Source organism: Herpailurus yagouaroundi, unplaced genomic scaffold (genome assembly GCF_014898765.1).
Source record: "Herpailurus yagouaroundi ecotype Mexico unplaced genomic scaffold, PumYag 67700, whole genome shotgun sequence".
In the NCBI taxonomy this organism is placed as follows: domain Eukaryota; kingdom Metazoa; phylum Chordata; class Mammalia; order Carnivora; family Felidae; genus Herpailurus; species Herpailurus yagouaroundi.
In genome coordinates this window covers 4,800,638-4,827,506 of record NW_024420499.1, presented here as the reverse complement: position 1 = coordinate 4,827,506, position 26,869 = coordinate 4,800,638, and the positions used below count along the sequence as shown (strand labels likewise).

The window sequence follows — 26,869 nt, the reverse complement described above, 5'->3', positions numbered from 1 at the left end:
TTCATCAAGATGGTGGTGAAAGACCTGGGCCGCTCCCATTCGGGCCTCCTGCCACATTCACTGATCGGAACTGTTGGTTCTCGGTTTCCAAACCGGGCCAGAGGTCCACTGCAACTTGGGCCAGACTGATGGGCCCCGTCTTGAGAGAAGCGATGGTTGCTTTCCCTATGGAGCAGGCACCGGGGGGCGCTGTTGGCAGACGCATGGCCAGACCTGTCTTGACAGACTACCACCTGGAACTTTGTCCGGGCAACGTGTTTTGGTGTGCTCGAAGACCAGACTCCTCATTCTAGAGAGGGGATCCAAGAGAAGATTCTTTTTTGCTTTAACTGACTAGGCCCTTGGGCAAGAAGAGTCATTTCAGCTCTGTGTACCGCAGTGCCAGTGCAGGAAGGGAAAAAAGGAGCCGTGACAGAAGCGGGTGGGAGATCTGACATTCCCCACTCTCCAGCCAGTACTGGAAGGAGCTCTACCCTCTCTGGTCTATCCCCGGAAAGACCAGCATTCCAATCAATCCGTTTCAGTAGGAGGAAGAACCACAGCCCAAATCTGCATTGTGTGGCAACAGCCTCCCCTAGAGAGAGATCCAGGGACCCTGTCTGTGATGGAGTGTCCAAGGTGCACTCATGACTATATTCTGTCTTCCATTGATTACTACCAGAAATGGAAGTCTGGGTCTTGTTTTCCAGCCTTCTATGGTGGTGTCCTTACTGTTGGCGGGGGCAGTCAGGAGAACATTCTAATTCTGTTCACTGGTTTGGCCATCTGTCTAGATGTTCTCAGTGGTCTCCTGACATGTCTCTAAAGAAGTTGATAAATTTCTACTTTGTCTAGTATTATGCCAAGTTCTGTGGGGTATCAGGAAGTCCATTTAACCCATCATGTGGCTAACATAAGCCCTCGGAATATGGATTTAAGCCATCTTTTGGGGCACCTGGGTGGCTCACTAGGTTGAGCGTCCGACTGTTGATTTTGGCTCAGGTCATGATCTCACGGTCGTGAGATCGAGCCCTGTGTCGGGCTCTGCGCTGAGCATGGAGCCTGCTTGGAATTCTCTCTCTCTCGGCCCCCACCAAATAAAAATACATAAATACGTAAACAAACCATCTTTTGATTTCTGAGCCCTTCAAAATGCCGGAAATCAGCATTTAGAGTGAGTCGGGTATAAGACCATAAAGTGCATGCAGGCAGGGACCATTCGTATTTTGTTCATAATAGTTGACACATAGCTGGTGCTCAGTAAATATCTGTTGACTGAATGAACGAACAGGTTGGTGTATGGGGGATCATGAAGGTAGATTCTAGCGTTGATTAATTCCCAGGGTAATATAATTAGAAGATTCCAGGCCTGAGCTCACATGGCGGGGGTGGAGACAGGACATTTCAGTAGCAGAGGATCAAGGCATCATGGATTTGAGTCGTTTGTAAAGCAAGTTTCGAAGTCAGCGGCTGTCTCTGCACCACAAAGGGCCTTAGCGCACATCCAGGTAACGTAAGTCAGAGGTGAAGAACATGAACTCTGGAGTTAGTCTGCCTGTTTCCATCCAGGCTCTGTAACTAACCTTGGGGCGGTTAATGTATGTTTCAGTGACCACTTCTGAAAAGGGGGGGGGGTGATGACAGCTATCTAGGAGAGTTGTTCTAAGTATTAGTTAATACATTAATACATACCAAGTACTTAGGACAATGCCTACCAGAGAAGTACTACATACCAGTAGTTATTAACTACTGTTACTGTTATTGTTATCCTTATTGCTGTTTTGAACACTAGTCCTATCACTGTCCTTATCAGTACCTTTTCCAGGGAACCACCAGTCACTGCTCTGAGAAACTATTTTGAGTTTTACACCTACCACTTAGCCTTCAGGAGCCTGGCCTACTAGTATTTCTCCAAGTATAGGTTAAACGCTCCTCTATCCAGATTACCTTAGGGAGCCTTGTTAAAGTACAGGATGCTGGGCCTCATCCCGGTGGGTCCAAAGAAGATCCTTTGTCTAAAAATCTGTGCTGAAGATCAGCACACTCTGTGTGTGGGATTAGCCAGGAGCTGCTGCAAGAGTCTGTTTATTATCCTGCAGTGCTGGTAGAAACCCTGGGATGGAGGCTGGGAGCCTGGGAAGAGCTAGAGAAGAGGAGAGTTAAATGGAAGAGAAGAAGAGAAGGAGGGAGAGAAGTGAGCAGAGTCTGCTCATGCCAGGAGGTGGTCAGGTCCGTCTCTGGTGGCCTCCAGGGGATATGTGGCACTTGCCTTCCCTTGATTTAGGGATTCATCAACCTGGCTCCAGCTTGTAGCAGAGGTGATGATGAGTCCAGTTACGGGGCAATGTTAGAGGCAGCAGGGCAGGGAGGCTTGTCTTAGAACTGGCTGCCTGGCCCACTGGCTGCCTTCAATCTAGGGCTCCCAAAGAGTAGAATACTAGGCGGACTCCTTGCTCAGTTGATGGGGGGTAGGGGGGGGCGGTGGGCTGGGTGCTGAGTGCCCTTGAGCTGTTTGGACTGGGCTGAGAGCCGAGTTTCAGATGCTTTTGTCCCACTCTTTGCTCCAGTACTAGGGTGAGGTTCACCTCGTTTCACGCCATCTTATGTCCAAGTCCTTTGAAGTCGCTAAAGTGGAGGCAGATGATACCACGGATTACCTGGGCTACCGAGGGGTTGGGGATTAGCACCTTTCCTCTCGTACCTACCTCCCACGCTACGGGGCTTACGTATTTTGGGTGGAATCTGCAACCCAAGGCAGGGAGGATGACACCGTGGTCCTGTTAGTGGTACAGAAGGCCCCTGTGGAGCGCCTTGTCACACCACCTTAGCCAAGACGGCCGGCCCTGGGCAAGTCGTTCTGCAGGCGCGGTTTGGCCTCTGCACACAAGCTGGTTGTCTTCTGATTTGCACCTGCCCTGGCTCCTCTGTAGGCCTTTTGAACAGTCTCTGTCCTTAGCCTTTCCCCCGAGTTGTCTGGAGAGAGCTGCACAAATATTTACTTTCCCTCCTTGAGTAAAATGTCAAGTAACGTGTTCAGGGCTGGACTTCCAGGTCCTGAAGTACCCTTCTTGTGTCCCCAAAGCTTCTCTCTTTTTTCCACATGAAACTCTAGCTTTGGCTCAGTCTGAAGAAGTAGTAAATGTGGATTTTGTGGCTTCGGGGCCCCCTGAGTCCTCTTTAATGCCTAGTGTCTGGGGTACCTGGATGGCTCAGTCGGTTGAACATCCAACTTCGGCTCAGGTCGTTCATGAGTTCGAGCCCCATGTCAGGCTCTGTGCTGACAGCTCGGAGCCTGGAGCGTGCTTCAGATTCTGCATCTCCCTCTCTCTCTGTCCCTCTCCCACTCACTCTGTCTCTGTCTCTGTCTCTCTGTCTCTCTGTCTCTCTGTCTCTCTGTCTCTCTCTCTCTCTCTCTCTCTCTCTCTCTCGGGCTCTGAGCACCACGGAGGAAGTCAGGAGTCACCCTGATAGGGTTTAGACTCCAAAAGGAAGGACCCGTTTCTCCCCTGCCTGTCACTTTGCATCCCTCTCTCCACACCAGACCTTGAGAATAAGGTGGACTGAATACCTTATGCTTGGTAGCGCTGTGGGCACCTGTCCTTACTGGGGCCAGGGGTAGGGTCACAAGGGACGATACAGTCAGGACAAAGGATGTGGGGGTCTATAGACCCCCATTACGTGTTATTTTCTTTACATGCTCAGATACTCTGAGAGCGGGGGTTCATACAAACTAGAAAAATGTTCACTAATCATAGCTAAATGCATCGTTCTGGTTAAGGCTTCCTGCAATGTAGAGATAAGGAGACTCTAACAGGAGAGTTCTCCCCTCTTACTCCCCAGAGGTAATTGCCACTCACGGTTTGGTGCATTCATCTTTTGACCTTTTCTTTGGCTTTCAAAATTTTTGAGCTACGTACTTAATAAATGAAGACATTCATTTGCTGTAAAACTCCGACTGCACAAGTCTGTTACATCCAAAGTCAAGGTCTCCCCTATCCAAATCTCTCCTCCCCAGTCCTGTTCCCCTGCTCGGTTTGCTAATAAATACCTTCCCAATCCTTTTGCTATGCATCTTCCATCCATCTAGAAGCACAAATACTAATTTGTCCTTTTTCCTGTACAAAAATGATCATGCTTTGTATAATGTAGATTTGGTCAGTTTTACCAACAAATGGTTGTACCTCCTTTTTTGTAAATGGTTGCATAGTTAATTCTCCAGAGTACTTTATATATAAAATTAAGTTTATTTACTTTGAGAGAGAGAGAGAGCACAAACAGTGGAGCTTTACTTGGAGAGAGAGAGAGAGAGAGAGAGAGAGAGAGGGAGAGGGAGCGAGAGCGAGCGCACAAACAGTGGAGGGACAGACAGGGAGAGAAAAAATCCCAAGCAGGCTCTGTGCTGTCAGTGCAAGCCTGATGCAGGGCTTGAACTCACAAACTGTGAGATCATGACTTGAGCCGAAACCAAGAGTCTAACGCTTAACCAACTGACCCACCCAGGCTCCTCCAGAGAATTTTTTTGATGACCCTCCCACTAATGGACTTTTAGTTTACTTTTTGGTTATGACATACTTTTTAAAATTACACATAACATTCCATTTTACATCTTTACACATACATCTCTGTGTGTGAATGCAAGCATCTCTGTTAGTATAAATTCCTAGAAGTGAGTCCAAGTGAATGGGTATTTAAATATTTTGGTAAATAATGACCAGTTGCTGCCAAAGTGAAGATCCCTTGTTTTTCCTTCCATGAATATCTGTTAGGATTTCTGCCATATTAGGTCATACGGATTTACCTCATTTAAATTTAAACAATTTCCCAACTTTTCATTGTAGGGATTTTCATACCAAAGAGTTGAAGTGATAGTGTAGTGAACAACCACATGTCCTCCAGGTGAATTTAACAACTAACATTTTCCCATATTCTGTTTCCACTGCTGTTCTTATTTCTGTGTAAGTTTGCTGAATCTTTTCCAAAAAAGTTGCAGACATCTTGACGTTTCACTTCCAAATACTTCAGCCTGAGTTTCCAGGAATAAGGAAGGGGTCATTCATATACAACCACAATACTGTGACCACACCCAAGGGAATTCTCGACAATTCTACAATGCTGTCTACTTTATCTGGTAATCAGTTTAAATTGAAACTTCCCTGATTGTTCCAAGAACGCGTTTAACTTTTTAAAATAATCTTTTTAAATATTTACTTATTTTTGGGAGACAGAGAGACAGAGTGCAAGCAGGGGAGGGGCAGAGAGAGAGAGAGGGAAGACGCAGAATCCAAAGCAGACTCCAGGCTCCGAGCTGTCAGCACAGAGCCTCACGTGGGGCTCGAACCCACGAAACATGGGATCATGACCTAGGCCGAAGCCGGACGCTTAACCGACTGAGCTACCCAGGCTCCCCTGAAATAATTTTTTAATGTTTATTTATTTATTTTGAGAGGGAGAGAGTGCACATGAGCAGCGGAGGGGCAGAGAGAGAGGGAGAGAGAGAATCGCAAGCAGGCTCCGTGCTGTCAGCAGAGCCCTCTGTGGGGCGTGATATCCCGAACCATGAGAAATCAAGAGTCAGACACTCAGCCAACTGAGCCACCCAGGCACCCCTTTAACTTTTTGTTTTGTAATCAGGATTCAGTCAGGTTTCAAGATTGTTTTTGACTGTTCTCTTTAATTTTTGTTCATTTTAAAAAATCTAGGCACAGTCTCTCCCAGCCCCTGCTTTCTTTCTTCATGGCAGCGAAATTTTGGTGACTCCGGGCCAGTCATTTTGTAGACTTTCGCACATTCTGGATTTGTCTGGCTCTTTTCTCGTGGCACCTTGTTGTTTTTAATGGCAGCACGGTATTCTGTTCCGTGAACGTATTGCGGTTTATTTTAAGTTGTGGGCATTCCTTCTGTGGCCTCCTCTAGCACGTGGTATTATTTAGTTCCCAGGAGTTTGTGGCACCCGTAGGCCACAGTAAAAGTCTGTGGTCAGTTAATGAAGACAAAGTGTTCCAAAGCCGAACTCGGTTGGCAGGAACAGTACCAAAGGCAGCAGTAAGAGTGGATTGTGTCCCTTCCCCCGCTAAAGGAGATGGATTATTGTTTTGGTCTGTTCAGGCTGCCATAACAAAGTACCGCAGGCCCAGTAGCTTCTATAGCGGAGATGCATTTCTCACAGTTCTGGGAGCTGGAAGCCCCAAACTGGGGTGCAGGTGTGGTGTGGTGAGGGCCCTCTTCTGCACCGCAGGCTCCTTGCTGTGTCCTCAAGGGGTGACGGGGCCACGGGGAGCTCCCTGGGGCCCAGTATAAGGGCACTGATCCCATTCACAAGGGCTCCCCCCTCAAGACCTCATCACCTCCTAAAGCCCCCCACCTCTTAATACCATCCCATCGGGGCATGAATTGGGGGGAGGGGTACAGACATTCAGACCATAAGCAGTTCTCTCTTCTGATTCTCTGATTTCTTGTGGGCATCGGGGGCTGAGCTGACACCAGGGTCCTCCCCTTAGAGCCCCCTATTCTTATTCTGCACCTCATCATCAGCCAGGGAGTGTTCTGGTAACACCGATATCTCTTGCCACACAGCACGAGCTCCGAAGTCGTGAGCTCCCTGGACTTCTAGCACACCCCTCCCTCGGACAGTTATCCCCCCTTCGCCTTGTCCTTCCCTTCTCATCTCCTGGAGCCCGAGCCGATACCCTCTCTCGTGTTCTGGGTCCCACTCTGTGCAGGACCTCTCACTGCCCAGCGTCTCCTGCCTATCTCGCTTCTTCTGCTTCTCCCTCTCCACTCACCACTGGCTGCTTCCCTCCCTCCGTAAATATGTTCCGGGCTCCCGTTCTTCACTGTTATCTCTCTGTAGATATGAGCCTGGAGTTATGACTTTGTCTCTCTCCACCCATGCACTCTTGTTGGGAGGACCATGGGCCCAGGGTCTGCAAAGTGGGGTGCGTAAGATGTTCTGTTGGGGTGCTTAGGAAAATATTAGCATGTTCATCTTACAGTTTCAGCTTCTTATTTTTCCATGCTACTGTTTTTTGTTTTTTTGTGGGGTTTTTTTGAGTTTTTTTGTTTTGTTTTTTTGAGAGAGAGGGAGAGAGTGCAAGTGAGCGAGGGGGAGAGAGAGAGAGAGACAGAGAGAGAGAGAATCTCAGGAAGGGCAGGAGGGAAAGGGAGAGAGAGAGAGAAGCGGGGCTCATCCAAAGTGGGGCTTGTGTTCACCCAAAGCAGGGCTCGTGCTTACGCAAATAGGGCTCAAGGTCACCCGAAGCAGAGCTCGTGCTCACCAAAAGTGGGGCTCGAGCTCACCTGATGCAGGGCTCGAACTCATGAACCGTGAGATCATGACCTGAGCTGAAACCAAGAGTCGGATGCTTAAGTGATGGAGCCAACCAGGCGCCACCTGACCTTATCCTTTTATCCATTAGCCTCCTCAACTTGACCATGAGCTCTTGTAGGGCAGAGACTGTGTCTTCATCATTGCTGTATACCCAGAGCCAGGCACATTTCCCTGCCACCTAGTAGTGTCTCAATAAGTGTTGTGTTTTTTTTTTTTTTTTCTATTGATTGGATGAGAGTAAGAATAGGACTGTCATGGGTAAGAAGAGGAGAGTGGTGTGCTGACAGCCCTTTGGGAGATAAAGAAGTCTCCAGGGAGAAGCTCTCACCTAGAGACAGGCCAAAAGAATGAATCACTTTGTGGGGGGGGAGGGGGGGGGCTTGCGCCTGAGTGGCTCAGGCAGTTAAGTGTCTGACTCTTGGTTTCAGCTCAGGTCATGATCTCATGGTTTGTGAGTTCAAGCCCCATGTTGGGTTCTATGCTGACAGTGCAGAACCTGTTTGGGATTCTCTCTCTCTCTCTCTCTCTCTCTCTCTCTCTCTCTGCCCCTAACTCTCCGTCTTTCTCAAAATCAATAAACAAACATTAAAAAAAAAAAAAAAGAATGAATCATGCTGGGAAGCTAAAGTTATCCTGGTAGTCACCTGATAAATACACTGACGTGTGACTTAGGGCCATGGGATAGGCCCAGGCTCTACTCTTGCTGAAGGTTCTTGCTAAGGCAGAATGATTAGGTAAAAAGAGCTCCAGCTTTTGACCCAAAGAGGCCTCGCCTTAAGTCTTGCTGACCGGAATGGAAATCTGGCCTTTACCACTTACTGGCTGGATTAATGTTGAAAAGGAGAGGTAATAACAGGTAGCATTGATTAAGCACATATTGTATATCAGCACTGGGCCAAGAACTCTACATGCATTACATCACCTAATGTCACCACAGCTTAATGAGATAGGCATTATTATCATTCCTATTTTATAAATGAGCCACGTGAACCTCAACAAGATTAACTGATTTGCCCAAAGGTGCTTTGCAACTAAATGATGGAGCTAGAATTTCAATCTGAGCAGCCTGGCTCTAGGGTGGCCATATTCATTTGGAAGTCATCAGTAGACAGAAGTCCTTTACAGCCAGGAGCCTGAATAAGGTTATCTAGTGAGTGAGAGCAGATAGAAAGAGAGCCAAGGACTTGGTTCTGAGCCCCTTCGATATAAGGGACAGAAGGAAGATCCGGTAATGGAGGTTGAGAAGGGCAGTCATTGAGGTAGGGAAAGAATAGGGGTGAAGTAAGATGAGGCCTGAAAATTGGCCAGGACCAACTGGCATGTATAGTTGCACAGGTTGTTAACTGCACAAGGGGGTGATTGTGCCAAAAATCTTTGGGACACCCTGGCATGGGGATGAAGAAGGGGTGGCTCCTTTTCCCATTGCTCTTTTTTCCCCTGAATGGAGTAGGAAGGCATTTCACCAGCTGAGGGGCAGGACGGAGGAAGGTTTGAGGAAGGCGCAAGAAGTTGTAAAATAGTTGTCCAAGAGAGAGGAGAGCAAATGGATTGGGGCATGTGGAAAGATGGTTGGGTAGCATTAAGACTTGCCGTCATGAATTTAAGGGGGGTTCATAGCATAGTTTTATATTTTTCTCCGGCAATGCTCATTTGCCTGGGGGGTAGAGACGGGAAGGCAGAGAGTTTGATTTAACCAGCAATGTGGATTTGCAAAGCAGGTAGGATAGAGTGGGGAGAGAATGTCCGGAGGGTTGAGAATGTAGGGAAGGGGCTAAAGGGCAAGTGTAGAAGTGAGGATGTGAGGTCGGTGAGGAGCAGTCAAAACGTGGTGGGATCAGTGGACCATAGGTCCCAGTGAAGTTGTAAGACGGATATGAGGCGAGTGAGTTGTTGGCTAGGTAGGCTGTGGTCATTGGAGAGTGGGGTACACGACAGGCCAGTGCTAACACTGTTGAGGACACAGGCATTTTGACACATTTCCAATGCAGGAACGTTGGAAAAAATGACAAGAGAGGGAGGTAGAGTACAAGGGCATGAGATTCCATTGGGGGCATGGTTAGGAAGGAGGCAGAGAGAATGGCTGTGGAACAGCCAGCGGTGTAGAAGCAGCAGTGAGGAGCAGACAGGACCCCTCCTGGCCCCGTGGTACCGGGCAACATGGGAGGAGAACCACCCAGCACTTGAGAGGGCTGTAGGGGTGGCCGTGACCTCAGAGGAGCAGGGAACCAGGTTTTCATTAAAGCAAGAAGGTGGAGGGACTTCTCAGAGGATAGTACGAGAATGAAGACAATTTCAAATAGTCCTTGGGTTCCAGAGGGTAGGCTGGAAGGGTTTCTAGAATTGAGGGAAGGTGAGAGATGAGGTCAGATTAGGGAGGGATTAGAATTCAGGTGTTGGGGGGTGCCTGGGTGGCTCAGTCAGTTAAGAATCCAACTTTGGCTCAGGTTATAATCTCACGGTTTGTGAGTTTGAGCCCCATGTCGGGCTCTGTGCTGACAGCTCCAACAGCTCGGAGCCTGGAGCCTGTTTCGGATTCTGTGCCTCCCTTGCTCTCTGCCCCTCCCCTGCTTGTGCTGTCTCTCTCTCTCTCTCTCTCTCTCAAAAATAAATTAAAAAAAACATTAAAAAAATTTAGATTTCAGGTGTTGGGTGGTGACCTGGGAGTTTGGGGCTTCTTATGGTGACTGAGGTGACCAAGGATGGAGGGCACGGTGGGATTGCTTGTCTCCATGGCAGAGCATGGGGGTGTGGCCGGCAGAGCCATATGCTAGGAAGAAGAAGGTCACACGCTTGCTATGGACGGAGTCTGTGCCCCTAATGTTTTAGGCAGTCTGAGTCCAGAGGCCTGGTGGGCTTTATCAGCCTGCTTTTTTTTTTTACAGGTTTTTTTTTTTTTTTAATTTGAGAAAGATACACAGAGCAAGCAAGGGAGGGGCAAAGAGAGAAGGAGACAGAGTCCTAAGCAGGCTCCATGCTGTCAGCACAGAGCCTGATGTGGGGCTCGAACTCACAAACCGTGAGATCATGACCTGAGCCAAAACCAAGAGTTGGACACTTAACTGACTGTGCTGCCCAGGTTCCCCTACAATCATCTTATAACAGCGTAATTATTTCCATTTTACTGGTGCCAAAATGGGTGGAGAGGTTAGGTGGCTTGCTTGAGACCAAAGGGCTCTTAAGAACATAATGAAATCTAGAAACACAGATTTGACAGTCTCCAAAATTTTTGCTCTTAGCCATAGTGCTAAACTGCCTCCCTGGACATTGCATGTGAAGGGTGTGCTTTCCAGGAGGTCTGTGAGTGCAGAGGGGTAAGCAGTAGCTAGAGTCTGAAAGGACATGGCAGGGGCCAGGGGCTGTGGGTCCTTAGCTCAGTTCTCTGCTCCGTGCTGTACGACAGCAGCTTGGTTTCCCAGGCCTGTTTCAGGGGGAGGGAGGTCAAGTCCCGTAGGTACCTGAACGTTCAGATTACAGCCAGAGTGTTGGACCTTCCTGGGACCTTTTCCTCCTTGCCTGTTTTCTGGGTGAGCACAGTCAAGGCAGTTAACCCTTTTGTGCCTCGGGTTCCTCATCTGTCAGATGACACTTGGCCTGCCGGCCTCATGGGGTTTTTGAGAGGAATGAGGAGGGTCATGGATATGGAAATGGTTGAAAAAGCATGAAGCAATACCCAACTCAAGATGGTAGGGTGATCCTGGATCGTATGACTATTGAGGGTCCAGTACGGACCCCCGAGACCTCCAGAGCTCATGCTGGTGATGCCCATTGTCAAACCTTTTCTAGCTATTCCAGCATGATCTGCAGAGCCACGTGGAACCTCATCTCTTTTTCTGGGATTTTCACATCCGCCTGTGAACATAAAATAGTACTTGGGCATCATCTGGGTCCGTGGGCAGTTTTCCTTCTGCGTGGGTTTTTCTTTCTTTCTTTGTTTAAAGTTTATTTATTTATTTTGAGAGAGAGAGAAAGCGTGAGTGGGGGAGGGACAGAGAGAGGAGGAGAGAGAGAGAGAATCCCAAGCCCAATGTGGGGCTCGAACTCACAAACTGTGAGATCGTGACCTGAGCTGAAATCAAGTTGGAAGCTTAAACAACAGAGCCACCCAGGCATCTCTCTCTCTCTCTCTCTCTCTCTCTCTCTCTCTCTCTCTCTCTCTTTTAATGTTTATTTTTGAGAGAGAGAGAGAAAGTGCACGAGAGAGAGAGAGAGAGACAGAGAGAGAGCACGGGGAAGGGGCAGAGAGAGAGAAAATCCCAAGCAGGCTCTGCTGACAACAGCAAGCCCGATTAGGGACTTGAACTCAGGAACCGTGAGATCATGACCTGAGCCAAAGCTGGATGCTTAACCCACTGAGCCACCCAGATGCCCCTGTGGGTTTTTATTTTCAAGGGCCGGAGCCAGCATCTCTGTTCATGGTCTACAGTCATCACAGCTGCCATTCTGGGGGGCTCTGCCATCTTTTGGTTTTAGTCCCTGGCACAAGGCATGCTTGGGCTCTCACGCCTGGGGAGCCCATAACTGCCTCCTTTCATTAGCGTGCAGTCTTGGTTCTGTGCTTGCCTTGTAGGGAATAAGGAGGCAGTGGACCCTTCCCCTGGGTTTTCTTGTCTCTCTCGGCTTCCATCTAGGGGTGTGCGTGTGTGTGTGTGTATTGCAGGCTGTGTAAGCCCCAGAGGTCAGGCCTCTTGCCAGCTGCTGAAGTTTTTTTCCCCCAGAATTGTGTTAGCCACCCAGCTGTTTGCATTCCTAGCCCTCTGCCAAAGTCAGTGGCACGGTCCCCATGCCAGGTGGAAACCGCGCTCTGCTTGGGTAATCCAGGGCTTCCATTTTGTGAGGGATGGGAAACAGCAGTGAGTGAACAGGCGTGTTGGGTGGAGGGAGGGTGGGGCCGCTCCTTTTGGCACGCCATGTCGGAACTGGCCCAGCTGCTTGGTCTTCACCCAAAAGTAGGGCTAACTCTGGACTGACCCCAAATATCCAGTGGGGAAACTCTTTATTCTTGGATCTAGACCAGACCAGGCCTAGCAATTGCCTTTTTGTTTTTTATTTTTTTGGAAATCTGGAAAATGGGACTAATAAATCCTATGCCACACATTTTCCATGTCAGATGAGAAATAAGCTTTTAAATCATTCACCACCTTGGGGCGCCCGGGTGGCTCAGTGGGTTAAGCATCCAACTTCGGTTCAGGTTGTGATCTCATGGTTCGTGAGTTTGAGCCCTGCATTGGGCTCTGTGCTGACAGCTCCGAGCCTGGGGCCTGCTTCAGATTCAGTGTCTCCCACTCTCTCTGCCCCTCCCCTGCTCACGCTCTGTCTCTGTCTCTCAATAATAAAGCAACACAAACCTGGGGTGCCTGAGGGGCTCAGTTGGTTAAGCATCTGACTATGGCTCAGGTCATGATCTCGCGGTCCCTGAGTTTGAGCCCCGTGTCAGGCTCTGTGCTGACAGCTCAGAGCCTGGAGCCTGCCTAGGATTCTGTGTCTCCCTCTCTCTCTGCCCCTCCCTGGCTCGCGCGCTGTGTCTCTCTCTCAAAAATAAACAAACACTAAAAAAACTAAAAATCATTTACCACCTCCTCATCTGGAGCAAGAAGTGACATTACATTGTGTTTTCTCAAGCATATTCTGCAGAATACTGAGTGTTTGGGGAAGAAAAGGCACTGGCTAAGTTTGGGAAACACTGGATAAACAATTGTTAGCAAATTCTGTAGTGGCAGAGACCACCCAGATCCTCAGTATACCACGAATAGCCGTGGTGAATCTCCTGGGGATCTAGTATATGCAAAATTTCTTACATCAACTGGCTGCTTTCTTTTAGTGAAATGTTTTTTCAAGTACCATCGCTGCCAAACGTGCTTTGGAAGATGCCGGGCCGAGGTCATAAGTGTATATTCATTTTATTCTTTTTTTTCACTGTGATTGTGAAGGGACATGAGCACTTGCAATGCATGGCTTGGCTAAGATGTAGGTCCTAAAGAGCAAGGGCCGTCCACTTCAGAAGCTGTTGACATAAGTGCTTCCTGCTCTGTGACACCTTTCTCCCTCCTGTCCTTACAGCTCCCCTTTGAATTGGAGATTTACTACATTCAGCATGTTATGCTCTACGTGGTGCCCATCTACCTGCTTTGGAAAGGAGGTAAGCCCCGCCCACCCCAGCACACCGCCAGTGCCACTCCCACGCCTATCCACCCCACACCTAGCCACTCCCACGCCTAGCCGCTCCCATGCCTAGCCACTCCCACGCCTAGCCACTCCCATGCCTAGCCACTCCCACGCCTAGCCACTCCCACACTTAGCCACTCCCCCACCTAGCTGCTCCCTTCTGTTCTGGGGAATCCTCATGTATTGGATGCCCACCAGGATCTTGAGCTACTGCCAGGCTGGGTTTCTGCAGTATCCTTTATGCCACACACCAGGGGGTGAGCAGATGGGCGTGGATAAGGCCTGCAAAGAATCTGGGGGCTTTTCAGAACCCTCGTTTGTGCCTTGTGGGTAAGCACGCTGCTGCTGTGTGTCCTGGGGCCTAGGCCTGGGGCTCGTTGTCTGTGGTGACATTGGGTTTGCATGGAAACCCCCGCAGCCCCGATTCTGTCACTCACATGTTCTGTGCCTCCCCCGTTGCGTCAGTGTGCAGTATAGGGTAGGAGGAGAGAAGGAAGCACTCAGCCCTGTCGAGAGCAGGACCTTGTGCTCTTGCTTATTGTATCCATCCTCTCAGAACCAAAGAAGATATTGAGAGGGGCAAGAAGTTCAGGGACTGTGAGGTTCTAGGGCTGAGGGAAGAAGCAGGTAAAAGAATAGTGACTACGGTGTAAAACAAACCATTGACAACCTTGATCTTGTCATGAGGGAGAGACCTCCAACTTGGTAGAGATGGCCTTGAAAGGAAAGCTGATCTCTTTGTGACCTCACAGTGACCCTTAAGTTATCCCCCCCCCCCTTCTATTATGTGGTAGATGAGAGGGGACTAGCCTCTCTGTCTTGGTTGCTGGGACTTCTCTGGGGGACCAACGCCACTATCGCACCTCGGGCCACCAAGGCTTTCATTTCTATCACGTTGAAAATGACACGAGGCCATGTGGGCCCTTAAAGCCACTGGAAGATGGTTTGGAAGTTGTGCTTCCTCTAACTCAGGAATCCTGGCAAATCTGAAGAACTTTTGGCAACCTGGGGACACATTGGAGGACGGGTACCGTTGCTCTCGGTGGAGTCTCCTGTCAGTCAAGAGATCTGCCCCCCTGTGCCCTGGTTTCTGTCAGATAGCATTTTTTCTTAGGACTGGTCTCAATGTTCTTTGAGGCTGTTTTTACCCTGTGCAGCCCCTTGGGGGGGTCTCACAGACTCAGAGAGCACCATCTTTGAATTTGCTCTAAATGTACTGTTTCCCCCTCTAAGCTGTAGGGCAAGTCTCCATATCCAGGAGACGTGTGCCATTTTTCAGGTATGTCTCCTGTGGCACAGGAAGCAGCTTGCTAATAATATTCAAGTCTGGGGGATACACTCATTCTGAATAGAACCAGGCAGGCAGCTATCTCTGCATTCCAGAAGCAACCCCCCTCTCCTTTCTGAGGGATGAGATGCAGGTTTTGGCCCAATGTGCATGGCCATTAGTTAAACCTACTTGGCTCCGAGGTGCCCGTAAAAATCTGTTAGGTAGCTGAGCCAGACTATTCTGAGATGGAAAATACCAAGTAGCCATCCCCAGTACCCCCTCCCCACAAAAAACCCCTCACAGTCTGGGAAGCTGCAGCTTCTAGAAGTGCTAGGTTCCACTGCAGCCTTCTGTTGAATCTGTCGCCACACTGTTTGGGGTAACTGAGCCGAGGAAGCAGGGATGCCAAGGCTTAATTCCAATTTATTTCTCACTGTTAGTGATTCTTTCCTCTTTCCTCTGGTGCCTGGCCCAGAGTAGAGGCTGTAAAAACAGTAACGGTAATAATAGCCACAGTAAATATCAGCTTTTTATTGAGTGTTTCCTGTGTGTGAGATACTTTGCTAGGCACGCTTTGTGTGTTTTCTCATCCAACTAACCCTGGTGAAAATGCCCCTTCTACAAAGGAGAAAGCCAAGGCTCAGAAATGTTAGGTACCTTGCTCACAGCCATCAGTAGCAGAGCCAGGATTCAAAGCCTGGCCTCGATTCCCTCTCAAACCAGTCCTTTTCTCCGCGTACCTCATTGTCCTAAAAGGCAGGCACCTGTCCCCTAACCACACAGCAGGTTGGGAGTCTCCCCTCCAGCCACCCCCAACATGTATTTGTTGAACACTTACTACGAACCCAGCATTTGTACTAGGGAATCAGAGATTCCCTGCTATAGGGAGTCTGTGCGGGAAGAGAGCCTTGGGAGTGTAAACCAGCAGGGTAAGTGCGACAGAGGGCGCCATAGGAACAGAACAGGATTTATTTGTCACCACTTCTGGGCTCTTCAGAAGCCTTGGCTTCCTTTCTGGCTCTTTGCTGTCATCTGCTGTTCATTTGGGGGAAATTATATGCACTTAGAGAAAAGTCTGGTTTTCCTAAGGCTGGTTTCAGTCTTTGGTCCCGAGTCTCAGACCTGGGCCTTGCAGAGGACAAATTGATCTGGAGTGAGCAGCGGGAAGATGATTCTCTGTAAATCAAAAAAGCTGAGGGTTTAGGGGTTCTCTTTCCTAGAAGTCTTGTAATTTTCCAAAAGTAACTGACTTTGGAGTTTATACCCAAGGCAAGACAGCTCTCCTGTAGATACCTCCCATGGCCAGGAGCCCTGTTTTCCTGAAAGGCAAAATTGTGCTGCTTTCTGTGGCCTGGGTGGGGGCGGAGTTCAGTACTACCTAGTGGGATCCCCTCCCTCCTTCATTACTATAGTCCTTCAGCATGGCCGTAGTGACTGTGACATCCTGTGTCCACACTGTTCTTTTTTTTATTAAAAATGTTTTTAATGTTTATTTTTGAGAGAGAGAGAGAGAGAGACAGACAGACAGACAGACAGGGTGCCAGTGGGGGAAGGGCAGAGAGAGAGGGAGATGCAGAATCTGAAGCAGGCACCAGGCTCCGAGCTGTCAGCACAGGGCCTGATGTGGGGCTCAAACCCATGAACAACTTGAGTCGAAGTCAGACACTTAACCAACTGAGCTACCCAGGCACCCTTGTCCACACTGTTCTTTTCTTCCTCCAGCCTTCCTTTTTATTTGTTTCCTTTCCTCCCAGCTCTTGGCCTTATGGCGCTCTGGAACTACACTTGACTCTTGAACAGTGCGCAGGTTAGGGATGCGACCCCCCGCCCCCACAGTCTAATAGCCGTGTATAACTTTACTCCCTCAAAACATAACTACTAATAACCTTTCGTTGACTAGAAGCCTTATTGATAATGTAAACAGTGGAAGAACACAGATTTTGCATGTTATATGTATTATGTACTGTATTCCTGCAATAAAATCACCTGGAGAAAAGAAAATGTTATTCAGAAAATCCTAAGGGAGACAAAATACATTTACTGTACTGCTCTGTATTTATCAGAAAAAATCTGCACGGGAGTGAACTTGCAAAAGTTCAAACCTGTGCTGGTCAAGGGTCAGCTGTATATTTTTTATAACCCCCAGCCCAACCAGCTCTTCACAGAACACCAAGTCCTCCCGTGTGTGTCTTGCCTGGAGCTCCCCCCAATGGAGGCTGCTCTTCCTTTTCTGCCCCCTGTGCTGTCGAGTTCCCCACTGTCTCCCCCCAGACTAATATTTCATCTCTCAGGTGGAAGTGCTTTCTCCTTGACCATTCTCTCCACCTTTTCTTTTCACCACTACCACCACCTAACCCCTCATCCGCTTCCCCCATGTTCCTAGATGCCTTTGGCCCCTGGTGCTCAGTATTTCCATTACAACTCTGGCCAGCATTGGGAGAGGCTTCCAGGGAAGACCACTCGCCCCACCCAGCTTCTCAAAGTTTGGGTGTCTCCACCTCAGTGACTTCTGTGTCTTCTTCTCTTCAGCTGACTGACTTTGCCCCCCCTGCCCCCGAAACTCCTCTGAGATCATTAGCCCCTGCATCCCTTTCTGTGACCCAAATCTCTACCCTTTTCAGCCTCCTCCCCTCAAGCTTCCTGTCCTTCCCACTGTTGATAGATGTACCCCCAACAAATGACTGGGAAAACAGAGATTTCCAGGTGCCAATTCCCTCGGTTATTTCCCTCTGCTCTAAAAGCTGCTTCACCCACCCCTGTCCTGACATCATTCCCTGTCATCTTGGAGGAAGTGGTTTTGGGGTAATCTCGCATCCCTTCCCCTCGTCCGGAACTTCATTCCATCAAGTAGTCAGTCACTTGTCTCCTGGATTTCAACCCTTTCTTCACTACTGGCTTTCTGGCCAAGAAGGATGCCGAAGTCTTCCCCTTATAATTTTTTTTTTTAATGTTTGTTTATTTTTGAGAGAGGCTGGGGGAGGGGCAGAGAGAGAGGGAGAGAGAATCAGCAGCGAGCCGGATGCGGGACTCGATCTCACAAACCATGAGATCATGACCTGAGCTGAAATCGAGTCGGACATTTAAACGACTGAGCCACCCCGGCGTCCCAGCATCTTCAAAGATTAGTCCAACAGGATTTCCTAAACCTCAGTTTTTTGGGTGTGACAATTCTTGCCTAATCCACAGTGTCATCTGTATTATTATGTCAATGATATATGTCCTTAAATCTAGTAATTTTTCTTTTTCCTAAAATATCTTTCTGCTCCATGAAATCCTGGATTCAGTGTGCTGGTTACTTATTTTAATACACTTAAAAATTTTTTTAACGTTTATTATTTATTTTTTGAGAGAGACACAGAGCATGGGCAGGGGAGGGGCAGAGAGAGAGGGAGACACAGAATCCGAAGCAGGCTTCAGGCTCTGAGCCACCAGCACAGAGCCCGACATGGGCTCGAACCCATAAGCTGTGAGAACATGACCTGAGCCAAAGTCAGATGCTTAACTGACCCAGGCACCCCTTACATGTTTATTTTTTTTATTTTTATTTTTTTTAATTTTTTTTTCAACGTTTATTTATTTTTGGGACAGAGAGAGACAGAGCATGAACGGGGGAGGGGCAGAGAGAGAGGGAGACACAGAATCAGAAACAGGCTCCAGGCTCTGAGCCATCAGCCCAGAGCCCGACGCGGGGCTCGAACTCACGGACTGCGAGATCGTGACCTGGCTGAAGTCGGACGCTTAACCGACTGCGCCACCCAGGCACCCCACCCCTTACATGTTTAAATTGGCATTCAATTTCCTCTTCCCTGACCTATGTGTTCCTCTCATGTGTTCATTTTTCCCTTATGTTATTGGCCTTTTTAACAAAATTGAATCTTAGGAGCTGTTTATATGTAATTTATATATTTTACATATTTGTTTATATTTCTACATAATATAAATATATGTTTACACATTTCTATATAATTATTTTTCCATATAAGTTTTTCTAGATAATATAAATATCTTTCTCTATAATGCAAATATTTTTCTGTGTATTTCTATATAAATATTAGGAGTTAACCCTTTGTGATCTGCACTGTAGATCTTTTTCCCAGTTTTGTCATTTGTTTTTTTTTTTTTATCTTCTGATTTATTTAGGTAGGATGTTTACATCTCTATGCAATTTAATTTATTTTTATCATATAGCTTCTGAATTTTGAGTTATGGTTAGGAAGTCCTTCCACACCCCGAGGTTATAAAAAATATATCCCGGGGGTGCCTGGGTGGCTCACTCGGTTAAGTGTCTGACTTCAGCTCGGGTCATGATCTTGGGATTCATGGGTTCAAGCCTCACATCACACTTTCTGCTGGTGGTTTGGAGTCTGCTTGGTATTCTCTCTCTCTCCCTCTCTGCCCCTCCCCTACTCATGCTCGCTCTCATTCTCTGTCTTTCTCTCCCTCTCAAAAATAAATTAAAAAAAGACAAATCCAGGGTGCCTGAGTGGTTCAGTGGGCTGAACGTCCAACTCTTGGTTTTGACTCAGATCATGATCTCGTGTTGCTGAGATCGAGCCCCATGTTGGGCTTTGTGCCGCACATGGAGCCTGCTTGAGATTCTCTCTCTCCCCTCTCTCTCTGCCACTTTTCCACTTATGTTCTCTCTCTCAAAATAAATAAAATAACTTAAAAAAATATATATATAATCCCATATTTTCTTTGCCTGTGTTAATAGTTCCATTTTTTTTTAACCTTTAAATCTTTCATCCACTTGGAATTTGTCCTGGGATACAGTGTGAGATAAGGATCCAATTTGATTTCCAAATGGCTTCTCATTTGTCCCAAGACCATTGAGCAAATAGTCCAGCACAATCAGGTGTGCTTGTGGGTAGGACCATGCTGACCGATGTGAAGAGTGATCACTGTTCTCTGCTTTTTTTACCCACCTAATTGTTCCTGAAATCCATTCTCTCCCTGCCTTGGGCTGGCCCTTCCTCATGTCGCACCTTAGCCGCGACAGCTGGCTCTGTGTGGTCTCCCCAGCTCCCCCTACCAACAACCTGTCCCTGTAGCTTCCAAAGCTATTTTCAAAGCCCAAATAGGATCACAGCACCTCCCTATTTGGAAACTTTTGATGGCTCCCCCTTGTCCCCAGAGCCCAGTGCACTTTGCAGGCCTCTTCTCTGTATGCTCCTCCCTTCCTTGTGTTCTGAACTTGGGTATTACCAAGATCCTTAGGGACCTCCCCCCCCACCAAGTTTACCGTTTAACTTTCCTGCCTCTGCGTCCTGAAGATGCCATGACTTCTCCCAGGAACGCCCTTCTCCAGCTTGGTGGCCTGGAAAGCATTCATATATCCAAACTCAACCTCAGCCGCTAGCTTCTCCAGGCAGCCCACTGGAACTGTTCTGTGGCTGTCCTTCTGCAGTGCACGTGTGAGACATGCCTGTCTGCCTAAGGACAGGAAGTGTTCTTTAGTTCTTAGTATTTCAGGGCTGAATGAATGAGGACCTATATAGATACCCGCACACTGCACATTTTACATATCTTATTATGCATCTTAGAAGCTGGCATTTATGTGCATTGTCCACCAACTAGGCACTGGGTAAGTGTTTTACTTGCATGACCTTGATCTCTCATTTAATCCCTATAAGTCCACTAGCACATGATCTTGGATGAGAAAAAAAAAAAATCACGTCTTCAGCTGCATTAACTCCAACTGACATCTAGCATTACTTTCAGTGCTGAAACGTAGGCAACAAACCACAGCTTTAGCAGCACTCACGGATGTTGTCGTTAATGTAAATCAGTTTCTCCTCCTATTACAGCTGCTGTAGGGATTTCAAAAAATCATTGGCACCTCCTCATTACCTGCAAATGTAAAAACCTTAATTTTTAAAAGTACTTCGACAATTATTTCAGTGTTACTGTTTGCTTTTGTTATCCTTTTTTATTTTGTATACTTAAAAAGATTTATTCTGAGGGGCACCTGGATGGCTCAGTCGGTTAAGCGTCTGACTTGATTTCGGCTCAAGTAGTGATCCCAGGGTCATGGAATCAAGCCCTGTATCAGGCTTCATGCTAGGTGTGTGGAGCTTGCTTAAGATTTTGGGGCATCTGGGTGGCTCAGTCGGTTAAGCATCGGACTTCGCTCAGGTCATGATCTCGTGGTTTGTGAGTTCAAGGGCCGTGTTGGGCTCTGTGCTGACAGCTCAGAGCCTAGAGCCTGCTTCAGATTCGGTGTCTCCCTCTCTCTCTGCCCCTCCCCCACTCACACTCTGTCTCTGAAAAAAAAATGAATAAACGTTAAAAAAAAAGATTCTCTTTCTGCCCCTCCCCCGCTCATTTTCATTCTCATTCTCTCTCTCTCTCTCTCTCTCTCAAAAAAAAAAAAAAAAAACACCTTTTATTCTGAGAGAGGAAGCCCCAAATCAGCCATGGGGTCCACAGCACCACGAAGGTCAGGAGCCCCTGCACTAGACTTTCAACTGGCATTAGAAACCAGGCAGACAAGCTTCACCACCACCAGTGCTGCTCCCCCATGTTGTCGCTGAGTTCTGACAGACTGTGAGTTCGAATCCTGATTCTGGCACTTAGGGGAGTGCCTTAAACCTCTCTGCATCTGTTTTCTTATTTGTAAAAGGAGGGTAGGAATAGTACCTACCTCACAGGTGTGGTGTGAGGGTTTACTGAGCTCATATATGGGAATACATAGAACAGTGCCTGGCGTGTGTTGTGTTGCAGACTTTTATTATTCACCCCTATAACACGGCCTCTTATTAATTACACATCTGTCTTCCAACTGGACTGTGGGCTCTTGAGGATTCTTCCTTGCCTGATTCGAAAGTGACAGAGCCTTGCACCTACTGAGCGTACGTTTGTCAGCAGGTTTAACATCGCCGGCGTCCCTCCTTTTAGACGCCTGTTTCTCCTTTGGGCTGTGTGACACTCCTCTCTCCTGGTTCTCCTCCTCTGGCTGGCTATCTTTGGGCTCCTTTGCTCTGCCTGTCCCAGAGGTCCCAGGGTTCTCCATCCATAGATGTAACTGAAGGCTCGAGAAACACCACAGCTACTTCAAAGGAAACATGTCTACAATCAGGATTCTCAATTCCATACCCCATCTTCCCACCTACTCTTCTTCTTCCTCCATTTCCTATATTAGCGGCTCCACCATCCACCCCCCAGGGCCAAAGCCAGTATCCTAGCCAGAAACTTTCTGGATCCCTTCCTCCACCTCATCCCTTATGGCAATCAGTTCAGGCGTTCTGACGATTCAGATTCTCAAAATGCTTGCAAATTCAGCTCTTCCTCTCTCTTTCCATCACCCCAGCCCTAGCACAGGCTCTCGGCCTCTGTTGCCGGGACTACTCTGTATTCTCTCTCCTCTCCCTGCCCTGATTGGCCCCCTGTGTCTCACCCAGTCTCCAGAATGACTTCTCTAAGGAAAGAACAATTGTGATCAGGTTTTGCTCCCCTGCTTAAAAATCCTCTCCTTGGGGCACCTGGGTGGCTCAGCCAGTTCAGCATCCGACTTCGGCTCAGGTCATGATCTCACGGTTCCTGAGTTCGAGCCCTGCATTGGGCTCTGTGCTGACGGCTCAGAACCTGGAGCCGGCTTTGGTTTCTGTGTCTCCCTCTCTCTCTGCCCCTTCACCACTCATGCTCTGTCTGCCTCTCTCTGTCTCTGTCTCTGTCTCTCTCTCTCTCTCAGAAATAAACGTTAAAAAAAATTAAAAAATCCTGTTCAGGATGCAGACCAAACTTCTTCACGTGGCATTCAAGATATTTACATTTGACCCTTATCTGTCTCACTTTTTAAAAATTAATTTATTTTTTAAATGTTTATCTTTGAGGGAAAGAGAGTGTGAGCAGGGGAGGGGCATAGAGAGAAGGAGACACAGAATCCGAAGCAGGCTCCAGGCTCTGAGCTGTCAGCACAGAGACCAATGTGGGGCTCGAACCCATAAGCCGTGACATCATGACCTGAGCTGAAGTCAGACGCTTAACTGAGACACCCAGGTGCCCCATTTTTTTTCTTTTAAAGACGCTTAACCGAGACACCCAGGCACCCCCCTTTTTTTCTTTTAAAGTTTCTTCATTTATTTTGAGAGAGAGACAGTGTCAGTAAGGGAGTGTCAGAGAGAAAATCTCAAGCGGACTCCCCACCGCCAGCACAGAGCACGGGGCTGGAACCCACAAAGCTCTGAGAACATGACCTAAGCCGAAACCAAGAGTTGGACGCTTAACCTGCCTCCCAGGTGCCCCTTATCTGTCTCTCTGACCTCATGTCCCATCACTCAAGTTTCAACTCCCATTACTTTCCCTTCTAAGTGAACAAACCTGCTGACAGATTTGCCCCACGTGCCTTCACTGCCATGTCCACGCACACAACGGCTTCTCTACCTAGAGCCTAGCAAACTCCATGTCCCCCTTTAACATTAGCTCAGCGATGCTGCCTCCACGCTGGAGCTGTGTGTGACTTCCCTAGGCAGCCTAAGGCACACTTTCCTGAACATTGTTTTGAATTTGCATACCTCAAATGTCGTAAAGGCCTCATCTGATTGTTTATCTGTGTTTTACCACTAGGTGGCAGTAGCCTCATCTTTTCGTCTTTTCAGGAAATGAGGCTCTACAAAGAAGATCACTTTTAATTTAATTTAAATTACTAATACTAAATAATTCAATTGATAGTACCGTAAAACCGTGGGTTGTTTGTAGCTTGTTCTGCGAGTGTTCCACAAGACAAGCAAACATTTCTAATCAATTTTAACTTGATAAACGAGCGATGTCTTGTGATATGAGTAGTATGTGACGCCGAATATCACATGATCACAACTCAGCCAGTGGTTCTTGAAATTCGTTTTGATATATGAGTGCTTTGGATTACAAGCATGTTTCCAGGACGAATTATGCTCGCAAACCACGGCTTCACTGTATTTATTATAATTAAGATGCTGTGGGAGTGAGGGAGAGGGCAAAGTCTATGAGGCCCCGGGATTTTGGCCTGGGTGGCTGAAGGAAGATAGGGTACCAGTAATGGAGAAGGGGACACAGAAGGAAGGAACATGTTTTAGGAAGGAAGATTGTTGTTCTTTACTTGAGTTTCAGATACTTCTAGGCTATCAGGCTGAGATGTCCAGGAGGCAGTTGGATGGAATATTCTGGCACAGTTCATGGGAGTCTTGGCTAGAGGCAGACTTCAGTGTCCTTGGTGTAAAGGTGGTGCATACAATCATGGGAGCGGAAGAAATAGAACTTGGAAAAAAGGCCTTGGGTGGGGGAACATTGACCTGTGAATAGTAGACGAGTTTAAGGAGATTGCAGGACCTGTCAGAGCAGTAATAGGAATGGCCAGCTCTCCTGGAAGCTAGGGCAGTAGACCTGTTCATCCGAGAAGTAGTGATCAGGAGCGCCGCATTTCAGAGAGTTCTGGTAAAGTAAGGCCATTGGAGAAGTGGGAATGGGAAGGAAGGCAGGCGTTAAAGGTGTTAAAGAAGGAGGGGTTAAGGGTGTTGCAAAGCTAAGGGAGGGATTTCTCTCTCCCCATGTCTTCCTTTTCCTGCCTTTCCTTCCCCCTCTCCTCCCCTTTCCTCTCCGCCCAAGGCTAGGCATGGTCAGGTGTGAAGATGAAGGCCAGTAGTGAGAGGGAGCAGTGAGGGTACTAGGGAGGAAGGGGAGTGGGTGAATCACAGGTGATGGCACCTGCTGAGAACGAACGGGCTCTGTGGTGGATTGGGATGGGCACTGACAGGAGAAATAAGTGGTATGGGAGAAAGAATTCTAGACTTTTCTGTGCTGTCCACTAGAATTCTCGGTAATGATGGGGATGATCTATAGCTGCTGTGCTCAGTTGTGTAGCCGCCAACTCCGTGTGGCTCCTGAGCAGAAGAAACATGGTTAGTGTAACCAATGAACTAGGAGCAAGGAATTTCATGTTTGATTTAAGTTGAATGAATTTGCACTGAAATCGAAGTAGCTGCAGGTCTTTAGTGGGTACCATATTGGACAACGTGGCTCTAGAAGGTTGATGACTAGCGCTTGAGGGGGCCTTCCTGAAACACATTTCCTTGCATTTTCCCAGCGCTGGACTGTAAAGTGACCCAATTTCTCCAGGAGGGCTCAGCAGCCTGAATGGAGGGGCAGGACATCCGGTTTGAGGCGTCTGTCCAAAGGTGGGGCTTTGTAAGTAGGATCGATGGTGTTGAAGATCCAGAAAGCGAGGGATGCATGGGGTTTGGGACAGAGTCTTGGTAATCTTGCCACACACTTGCCTCCTTTTGGGTTTCCGACTGAGGGCAGGCCACCCAAGGAACAATAACAGAACGGGAAATAGAGTTCTTACTTTATTTATTTATTTTAATGTTTGTTTTTGAGAGAGAAAAAGAGAGCTCCAGTGGAAGGGGGGTGCAGAGAGAGAGGGAGACACAGAATCCGAAGCAGGCTCTGGGCTCTGAGCTGTCCGCACAGATCCTGATGTGGGGCTCGAACTCAAATGAACCGCGAGATCATGACCTGAGCCGAAGGTGGACACTTAAGTGATGGAGCCACCCAGGCGCCCCAGGTCTTCTTTTATTATTAGCCGATCAAGCACCCAGCCGCTCCAACACAGGCAGGGCTGCTTCGGCTGGCTGGGCTGGAGCCTGTAGCTCTGGTCTTGGCACGCTCCATCCCCTGAGAATCTAAAGTGGCCAGATCTGTAGCGTGAGCCTGAACTTATTCCCCATCCAGGCAAAGGAACTGGGAAGCCTGAGAGGAAATCGAACAGGCCTGGCTGCCTGCCGATGGGATGGTTGTGACACACACTCAATAAACAGTGAAAAGTGTGCGCTGCCCATTCCGAAGCGGGACTACCTGCTTTCAAATCCTGGTCCTGCGACTTTCCCAGCTGTGTGACCTTGGCTAAGTGTCGTAACTTGTCTGCGTTTCCATTTCTTCATGTGTGAAACAAGAACGATTGTACTTCCCCAAAGGGTTTTAGTGAGCGTTAGATGTATCAGTGTATGTGAGGTGCTTGTGATAGCGGCCATCACTCAGTTCACACTGCATAAGTCCGCTCTTCATATGGTTTCTGTTTGCCAAGGTACCCTGACTCTGCCCTCCTAATATCATAAAATGTGGTCCGGGCAGTTTCTTCGGATGTCACTGTTAGCAGGTGCCCCCTGGGGGATGAACTGGTGAGGGGGTGCGGGGTAGTGTGTGGTGAGGTGGATGAGGAGTTCCCTCTGTCCACCTGGGAGTAGAGGGGGCTAGTTCAAGTGATCGGTCACGGGGCCCAAGATGGTATGGAAGGAAGGGCGAGGAGGAAGTCCACGGAGGGGCGGGAATCACGGGATCAGAGGTCACCAGGACGTCTGTAGGTACCTGTACAAGTAGGAGTTGAGGATGTGGAATCTGAAATTACCGGGAAACTGTGGTCAGATAAATGTAACTGAGGCGGGGTGGTCGGGGTGCTCACTGAAGCCGTTTGGGTAGTAAGGTGGCGTTGAGGTGCAGGTCTGGAGAGTTGAGGAGGTTCAAGAGGCCATGAGGTTAGGATGTTAGAAGGGCCCCTCCTGCAGATGTCGGAATCACCCAGAATGCTGGCAGGAGAAGGCCTGATATAAAGAAGAAGCTTGTATGCAAAGCGAGACTGATCTGGGTTGAGTCTGACGGTGACCGGTGGGGCAGGGGGGTGGACCGTGGTGAAGAAGAGAACGTGAAGCTTAGAAGAAAGAAGAGTAAATGTCCAGCAGCAGTAACGGGAGGGGGTTCTTCAGCCCCCCCTCTCCCCCACAGAAGCTTGCTGTGAGCCTAGGTGGAGGAGGAGGAGGAGTCTCTGCTCAGAGCACCCAGAGGGAGAAGCAGTGTCCTGGGGGAGAGCCAGGTCTCTGTAGGGAGAGGAGGTGCAAGGACCATTCTGTGCGAAGTTAGTGGGTGTGAAAGGATTTGCCGGTGCTGGGACCAGGTTTCCAGAGGTTTCCTCCTCCGGTCTGGAGAGAAGTCAGCTGCAGGATGGGTGTAGGAGAGCGACCGCACACAGCTTTAGGACCTGCAGGTCTGGTGATCCAGTTCCTTGCTCGGGGAAATATATATATATATATATATATATGAGTATATATAAACACACACACACACACACAGGCCTCTGTAGGGAGAGGAGGTGCAAGGACCAT

General features: G+C 48.3%; 1 protein-coding gene across 3 annotated transcripts in view; it reads left to right on the top strand.

The window, feature by feature from the left end:
- Positions 1-26,869, top strand: part of TMEM164 (transmembrane protein 164) — a 163,042-nt gene that overhangs the window by 117,765 nt on the left and 18,408 nt on the right. For all 3 annotated transcript variants that reach the window (XM_040468507.1, XM_040468509.1, XM_040468510.1), the window contains one exon: positions 13,364-13,442. In XM_040468507.1, coding sequence (XP_040324441.1) covers positions 13,364-13,442 — 79 coding nt within the window. The remainder of the gene's footprint in view (positions 1-13,363; positions 13,443-26,869) is intronic.